Source organism: Propithecus coquereli, unplaced genomic scaffold (assembly GCF_000956105.1).
Source record: "Propithecus coquereli isolate 6110/MARCELLA unplaced genomic scaffold, Pcoq_1.0 Scaffold350, whole genome shotgun sequence".
Lineage (NCBI taxonomy): Eukaryota > Metazoa > Chordata > Mammalia > Primates > Indriidae > Propithecus > Propithecus coquereli.
Window position 1 is genome coordinate 1,850,968 of NW_012149175.1, and position 9,346 is coordinate 1,860,313.

Sequence of the window (9,346 nt, forward strand, 5' to 3'; positions counted from 1 at the left end):
CTGAGTTGAGAGTGTGAACACACACTCTTCTTTTATCTTCTTTCCCCTTCTCCCTTCTTCCTCCTCCTGCTCCTCCCCCTCCTCCTCCTTCTCCTCCTCCTCCTTTCTCAGCAATCTAATGTAGATCCAAGCTAAGTATTTTCTCCCAGTGTCCACAGCATGGGTGCAAGCACAAGCACAATAGCACAAAACAAGCAAACAAACTAAAAACAATTTCAGTGCTGGAAGTAAAGCTGATTTGTTGCAGTCATTGAGAAACTATTTTATCAGTCTTTAAAATGGCACTAAAAATACAAGAGTGATGTAAGCTCTTGTTAAGAATAAGAGACTGATCTTATAATTATACTCTCTTAACATGTGAATACATTTATACTGAGGGCTGCTTATATTAGAGCAAGTAGTGCTGGAAGGCACTTTAGAGATTGCTCTTACGACATGAGTGCTACCAGGAAGAAACTCCATTCTTGACAGAGCAGGGATCTAAACTAATGAACAGCAGTTATGCAGTTATGGAGCCTGAAAAAAAATTAACCTATAACCCATACATACATACATATATATATATATATATACTTTTTTTTTTTACGATAACACTCTGTGTCAAGTTCATAGTCAAGTGCCACATAATGTTTCGGTCAGCTATGGACTGTAAATATGGTGGTGGACTCACAAGATTATAATACCATATGTTTACTGTTTATTTTTTATGTTTAGATACACAAATACTTACCATTGTGTTATAATTGCCTACAGTATGTTGCACGGTAATGTGCTGTACAAGTGTGTAGCATATGAGCAATAGACTATACCATATAGCCTAGGTGTGTACTAGGCTATACCATCTTGGTTTGTGTAAGTATACTTTGTGATGTTTGCACAACAAATAAAATTGCCTAATAATACATTTCTCACATTATATCCCTGTTCTTTTTTTTTATTTCAGCATATTATGGGGGTACAGATGTTTAGGTTACATATGTTGCCCTTGCCCCCCCCTCCCCCGCTAAGTCCGAGTTTCAAATATGTCCATCCTTGGAGTGGTGCGCATTGCACTCTTTGTGTATGCAAATACCCATCCCCTCCTCCCTCCTCCCCCCTACCCCCTTCCCCCTGCCCAACATCCAATAGATGTTATTCTTGTATGTGCATTTATGTGTTGATCAGTTAATACCAATTTGATGGTGAGTACATGTGGTGTTTGTCTTTCCATTCTTGGGATACCTCACTTAGTAGATCCCTGTTCTTAAGTGGCTCATGACTGTATTTGTATTTAATGCCTGAAAATAATTGAAATACAGAATGGGCACCAATGTTGGAAAGTAATATTATGTAGAAATCACAAATTGTAATATTTAACTCCTTGGTGTTAAAACAAATAGTGAAAAGGTAATATGGTAACAGGGAAGATTTTCAGATATCTAGACTTTGATTTAGAACTGTTCCAAGGCTGTTGACGAATAACCCTAATAATATATAAAAAACTATGACAAGAAACAAGTTTACTGGTTATCATTATCAAAGGACTCAGGGAAAATGCATTGTTCAAAATGAAACATTTTGAGAAATGATAAGAATATTAAATATGAAGCTTATATTCCTTCTATTTATAGATGATAAGCATGCCATCTATAACTTTCAAGATTAAACTACAGTATCGTGGTATCTAATTCATTTTATATTCAAATGATCTGAAACCTGTATCTTTAATATTTGCAGACATCCAATGACACCTTTGAAATACCCCTAATGTTGACTGGAAATGTAGTGTTAAGGAAGAGGCTCAACTATGAAGATAAAACTCGCTACTTTGTCATCATCCAAGCTAATGTGAGTATTCAATTTCTCTTAAATTTCTTCTGTGAACTTATGAAGTAAAAAGCTATTCCAGAATGTATTAAATGCTCTTAGAGTGCTCAGTGTGATTCAGTCCCTAAAAGGATACCCCTGCCCTCAGTGGTACTTATATTCTTCTAGATGGGGAATGGGATGGATTGGTATTGTTTCCATTCACTGTATTCTTCAACCATTAAATCACTCATAGGTATTACCCACATTCCAATAATTTGTTTTTAGCCCATACTGAAGTATTTCTCAAAATATGATCCACCAAATAACTGCAGCAAAATCACCTTGGGAGCATATTAAAAATATAGATTTCTGACCCCTACCTCAGATGTTCTTAATAAAAATCTCAGGGGATGGAAGTGTAATATCTGTATTGTCAGTTAGTTAGTCAGAGGATTCTAAAGTACACTAAAGATCTGAGAACCACTGCCTAATTGGTAATATTTTTGTTCATGGCTGTCATTTATTGAGTAGTTATTTACTAGTTATCAGCTATTATGCCCATCAGAGAAGTTTACTGTAATATATGTAGACAACAATGATAGAAAACTTGAAAGACAGTTACTTATACAATGTGGACATTTATTATTGTTATTATTATTAGTTTAAGAAAAATGCTGGAATTATGTGGCTCAGGGGTTGGCTTGACAGTTCAAACATATCACCAAGCAATGGTCTCCAACCTTTTTGTCACTAGGGATCAGTTTCATGGAAGATAACTTTTCCATGGACTGGTTGTGGGGGAATGGTTTGGGGATGATTCAAGCACATTACATTTATTGTGTACTTTATTTCTATTATCATTACATTGTAATATATAATTATTATATAATTGAGAGCTGTACTCATAGATATGAGTGATGTTTAAACAGGCAAAATATAATTATTTCATTATATATTACAACGATTACAATGTAATAATAATAGAAATAAAGTATACAGTAATTGTCTGCGAGCAATTGATTTATTAGGGTCTTTGTGCAGTCAGACCTCTGTGCTAATGATAATCTATATTTGCAGCCACTCCTCAGCCCTAGCATCACCACCTCAGCTCCAACTCAGATAGTCAGGGGTTAGAGTCTCATAATGAGTGCACAACCTAGATGCCTCACATGCGCACTTTACAGTAGGGTTCGGGCTTGTATAAGAATCTAATGCCACTAATGGTCTGACAGGAGGCAGAGCTCAGGTGGTGATGCAAGTGATGGGGAGCAGCTGTAAACGCAGATGAAACTTCACTTGCTTGCCAGCCATTCACCTCCTGCTGTGTGGCCTGGTTCCTAACAGGCCATGGACTGGTACTGGTCCACAGCCTGGGGATTGGGGACCGCAGTCACCAAGGACTTAGGATCCTTCCATCCTTATTCTTTGCTCTTCCCTGATATTTGGCTATTTTTTCAATGTCTTATCTGCTGGGAGCTAGTTGAATATCACAGCCATAAGCATTACAACTGCATTGCAATTCTGAGTGTAAGCAGGTGGAAAAGGCTAGCAAAAATAAAATTTATTTTGAGTTTGTTGATTCTCACTCCTTTTATTTGAGGCTATACTCTATCTGGAGTTCTCTCCCACCCAGCTTCTCCTTACAGAACTGGATCACATGAGTCAGCATAGCAGGAAGGAATGAAGATGCCATTGTGCCAAAGGAGAATGAGTCATCTCTGGATTACACGATTTATGCTTTAATTCCTGGGACTGGGTGCACTGATGCCCTGAAAAAAAATATTTTTTTTAGCAAGAAGAAGAACGGGGCTAGAATACGAGCAAGAAATTAACTGGGCCAGCCATAGATAGCTACTAACATTGAAAAAGTCCCTTAGTAAGTGACAGACGTGGATTCTGAAATGGCAGTTAAGAAATTAGTTAAGAAATGAGACTATGGAGACAATCTAAAGATCAGTGGTGCCCAGGGGCTGGTGATGGCGGCAGGTAGAGAGGGCTAAGTAGAAGGATCACAGAGAAATTTTAGGGCAGTGAAAATAGTCTGTATGATATAATAAGGATATGGCATTATATATTTGTCCAAACCCATAGAATGGATAGCACCAAGAATGATCTCTAATGTAAACCATGAACTTTGGGAATTTTGACATGTCAGTGTAGGCTCATCACTTGTAACTAATGTACAATTCTGATGAGGGATACTAATAATGGGGGAGGCTATGCATCTGTGGAGGCAATTTTTCTGTGAACCTAAAACTACTCCAAAATAATGAAGTCTTTATTGGGGAAAAAAAAAAAAAAGACAGTTAAGACTCTGAAGCCAGCCTGTGCCTTTAATAACTCATAAGCATTGTAATCTTACTGATATAGCAGAACAGAAGATAGCATGTCCTCAATCAGCTGTTCCGAACAAGTTAACATGCAAAACGGTATCACTGCATTGCCATTTTCCTGCCTTTCTTAGAGATATTTCACCTGAAAGGGGGTGTGAATATGTATTGATAGATAGGTAGATATGGACATAGAGATATGTAGATGAAGATATTCAGATAGAGATATGTAGACAAATAATATAGATCTAATTTTTGAAGCCAAATTTATACACTTTCATTAACATTTCTTAAGTTTTTTTTTTTTAATTTAATGTTTTTGTTTTGATTTGGTGAACTTTTTTTAGTGTCACGTGATAAAGACTAGAATACAAACTGTGGATAAGGGAAAATATAAAATCTATTAGCCATTCAGAGCTTCATAAAAACACCAAAAACAATCTTTTTTATTTAAGTGAAGATGTGGAGAAAAGGTGCAATTTCTCTTGTCTGACTCAGAATCTCCACTACAATTTATAGAAAAGTCAGACTGTTATGAAATGTATTTGTAAACTAGTTTTTTTATTGTGCCATTTTAAATGACCTAATTTTTTAAAGAAATGTAGGTTAAAGAATTCTGAATTGTTGTCTAGTTTAAAAATATTTATAAAGACATCTGAAACAATTTACTTTCAATCTGATAGACTATTCATCACTGAGAAAGTGATGGGTTTTTAGCATTTCAAAGATAAAATTATGAAGCAATAATATAAGTGAAGGAAGGAATATATCAAAAGCAAGGAATGGGATGAAGGAGAAGTTAAAAAAGTTATAAATTTATCTGTAATAACAATTTTTGATATACATTTAAATCACATAGTACAAAATATAAAATGTTAAATACAGAAGATTATAAAATTTTCAGTGTTTCAAAAAGTTTTTAGAATTGTATAATTTTAATGGCTGTAGAATATATCCAAATAAGGGTACATTGCAGTTGATTTGACTATACTCTGTTGTTGTTTGTTTACTTGTTTGTTTTTGGCATCAAATTGATAGCTACCCCCATGACTCTAATGAGGGGCAGTGAGTGTAGTATAATAATAGTAACAGCATGAACTCTAGAACCATACTGACTGAGTTCAAATCCCAGGTCTGCCATTTACTAGCTGCATAATTTTGGGCATAATTTGTATGTTAATTTCCTAATCAGTAAAATGGGGGCATTAATAAAACATACCACATAGCTTTCTAGTGAGGATTAGTAAGTTAACAAGCAAAAAAATACTTAGACTAATATTTTGAATAGATTGTGATATAATTACATAAATCACTTAAGTACTGGTATGTTACTGTTTAAAAATTAATAGTTAGTTATAAGCTGGGCATGGTGGCTCACTCATGCCTGTAATCCTAGCACTCTGGGAGGCAGAGGTGGAAGGATTGCTTGAGTTCAGGAGTTTGAGACCAGCCTGAGCAAGAGCAAGACTCCATCTCTACTAAAAGTAGAAAAATTAGCTGGGTGTGGTGGCGTGCAACTGTAGTCCCAACTACTCAGGACGCTGAGACAGGAGGATCTCTTGAGCCCAGGAGTCTGAGGTTGCTGTGAGCTAGGCTGATGCCATAGCACTCTAGCCCGGGCAACAAATCGAGTATACATGCATATACTATTAATCTTTGTATGAAACGCCATATTAGTTTCTAGATTCTTACAACATATTGCATTCTCACATATGATAGAGAAGGATGCCCATTTCTAAGACATTTTAAATATATAATTTACTTTTAAAAGTGGGTTGTTGGAGCTGGAAAGTCAGCTCAGACATGCTTGAGGGTCAGCTGTGAATATGTTTTCCCAACTCCACGTTCAGTGACCTCATATTTGCAGCCAGGGTGGGAGTATTAACAGTTTGAAAAGTGACAAAGGGTACAAATCAGGGCTTCTTATCTATGTAGGCTGGTTGTGAATCATTTACTGTTTTGTATATACCAATATCAATATAAGTATATAATTTATATCTGTATCTTTATATAGTACAATGACATCCTTAAATTTAAAATATCTAATTATTATTTTATATTTTATTATTTTATTAGTGCTACATAAACCAACAATGTAAGTCATACACATTTATTGAAGCCAATATATTCTCTTTAAATCATAAGGATGTTAAAATATAAGCAATCAATTTTGACTTTACAGCAGATGGTCTCTAAAAGGTTAATTGGAGATCTTTTGACAAATTATTGAGCATTACTCAGCTTTGACCTGGTTTTGCTTATGATACAAAGATTTAACTGATTTACCAAGGGAATCATTCAAATTACATGTAGTTGGAAGGTTACTTTTTATCCATGTGTACATGTTATGATTTTTAATTTAGCTAAACAAGTTTTGACTGACTTCCATTAGAAAACTTGCCACTTGTTTTCTTAAGAATATTTGCAAAGTTATAGCCCCTGTGGTTTGCTTCAAATATGGATCTACAATGGAGGAATGATTAATTTTCAGACAAAAATGGGGGGAGTGGAATCCAGACAAGAAAGTTCAGAGAATTACAAAGATCAATGGATTTTCCTTTTGTTGAAATATGTTCAACAGTTTCTATTACTATAAACTCCAATTTTGATATGTTATCCTAAATTACAAAAGAATCAAACTCATCTTTTCACACACAGATTTTTTTCAAAGCCAACTCTCTTTTGTATTATGTTATCCTGAGTAAAATATTAAGGACACTTTGGTATTCAAGAATTCTTAATCATCAGAAGGAAAAAGGTTTATATTTAATTTAGAGTCATAGAAAGAGTAATTTCTGAATTATCCTATGACTAACAGGACTATTCTATATTTTCTCAAATATAAAAATCTAGAGAAAGGGTTCTACTTGTCTCCATAACAAGACATAATTCCTAAAAATGCAATATTACTGTTTTTTCCTAGCTCCATCTTTTCACATAATGGCCATGAATATTCAAAGAAAATGTATAAGCATTGCAGATATGCAGATTTGGATATGTAAATATCACTTTCTATACTTTTAAATTTCAACCTGTGTAAATAACTTTTCAAAAATAACCCCCCTCCCCACCTCCCCTCAGTTCTGCTTCTTACCAATAGTGGAATAAGTGTTAATTTTAAACCCACTTTTTTTTTAACCCTGCCAGTTTCTTGGGGATTTCTGGGGAGTGGGAGTGTAATGGGAAGATGATGGTTGATGGTTTAAGGGAACGAATATTTATAGAATGTTTGAGTAGTAAAGACACGTAAGCATGTGGCGCTGTGAAAGATGATACTATTCTATCTACTGGTATGCATAAAAATTAAGGAAAATTAGTTAACTATCTCAAACAAAAAAATGCTTTCAAGAAAAAAATAAAGACCCCACTTCTAATATGAGTTAGACCAAGGCAATTTTATTGCCACTATTCTCTTTTTCAAAAAAAGAAATCTAACAGAATCAAGTTAATAGGATAGATTTTTAAAATTTCATTCCATGATATTCCATCTATCATTGGTGAGCAGAAACCAGACAAATACCTCTGTGGTCTTAGGGAACTGATAGGGTCAAAAGACTCAGGGCAACTTTAATTATGTTCCATTTTTTTTTTCTCTCTTTCTCTACTGCAAATGCTTGATAAGGTAATGAAGTAGTATTTAATTTATGTGTCTCTGAGTGAGTCTGGTGGGTGCTTCTAGCCATTTTGTTAAGCTACAAACCACTTGAATACTGAATATTATAAGTGTTAGAAGTCTATTTCAGGGCTCCTATACATTGCTTAAAAATTATTCAGAACATCATGTTTGTCTCATACTCATTTTAAATCCAGGTTTCAAATAATTTCATATTATTTATTAGAATCCACACCTTCCCTGGCTCTACTCCACACAATCATTGTTCACTTAATACGCTGCTAAATATAGAGCATGTACTAAATAAATTAGAAATTCACATTTATCACTAGTTTGATGAAAGAATAGTTGGCAATTAAACTATTTTACAAGAAAACCTTCCAACTTGGGTGAAGAGATTAGTCTGACTTATCGTCTAACAATTTGAGTGTTTTATTACCTTAAAATTATCACAGTTGAAATATTTGTAATTTTATAAAAATATGCTTTGTAAAAAGAGTGGATTGTGATGATGAATTGTATTTCTGAGCTATCTATACAAAGTATCTATTTTTTGAAGTTCTACTAGGCACATCTTTTTTTCGGTATATTAGTTCTTTCTTGTATTGATGAAAATTTCAACTCATTTAGTAAATAATTCATTCAGAAGCAATGGAGTGTCTTTGATATGCCAGACACCATGTTACATTATGATTCTGAATAGGTGTATTGCAATTATATGGAGCCAGAGTGTTGCGTTGGAAGCCTTGCAAAAAGATGCTAATGATTCAGGGACCAGGTGAATACTACCTCCCTGTGAATATTGAAAGAATGCTCTAGCTCTTCTAAATTCTACACTCTGCTGAATATTCCTTATGGCCTTCTTGATTCTGTGTTGAAGATATGTGTATACTTTTAAACTCCCATATGTCACTTTTTATGTTGGATTGATTATTCTTTGTGTCACTTGCTATTTCTTACGTTTAGCTCCACTCATAATTGTTAGTGATTCATTTTTATGGAAGCTAATTAAAGCTTTCATGTTACTAAATGTTTAATGTTAGGAAATATATAAATGATATGTGAAATAATAATACATGTTGAGAAAATATAAATTAAGCAGTTGTATTAAACTTCTCAGGTTGCCATAATGAAACACTAAAGACAGAATGGCTTAACCAATTGAAATTTATTTTCTTACAAATATGGAGGCTAGGAGTTCCTGACCAAGCTCCAGCAGGGTATCTTTCTGGTGAAGGCTCTCTTCCTGGTTGGTAGATGGCAGCCTTCTCTTTTGACCTCACTTTGCCTTTCCCCTGCATTTCAGTGTGTGTGTTGAGGGGTGGGGGGAGTAGCGAATGAGAGAGAAAGAGAGAGAGAGCGAGCGATATTAAGGACACTAATCTTATTTCATCAGGGCCCCATCCTTATTATGACATGTAATCTTAATTACCTCCTGATAAATCCTTTCTCCAAATATAGTCACATTAGGTGCTAGGGTTTCATTATGTGAATTTTTCTTTGGCGGGAGGACACAATTTAGTCCATAGTAGCAATTGAGTTTGGAAAACTTTTTAAAAAGATATTCTTGCATGCCAATTGCAGTCAAAATTTCCTAAGTTAATGAAATTTTTTT

The 9,346-nt window shown here is 34.5% G+C and overlaps 1 protein-coding gene across 1 annotated transcript in view; it reads left to right on the forward strand.

Moving 5' to 3' along the window:
- LOC105815959 (protocadherin-15-like) overlaps positions 1–9,346 on the forward strand; it is a 220,476-nt gene that overhangs the window by 205,928 nt on the left and 5,202 nt on the right. The window contains exon 8 of the mRNA XM_012651242.1: positions 1,717–1,827. Coding sequence (XP_012506696.1) covers positions 1,717–1,827 — 111 coding nt within the window. The remainder of the gene's footprint in view (positions 1–1,716; positions 1,828–9,346) is intronic.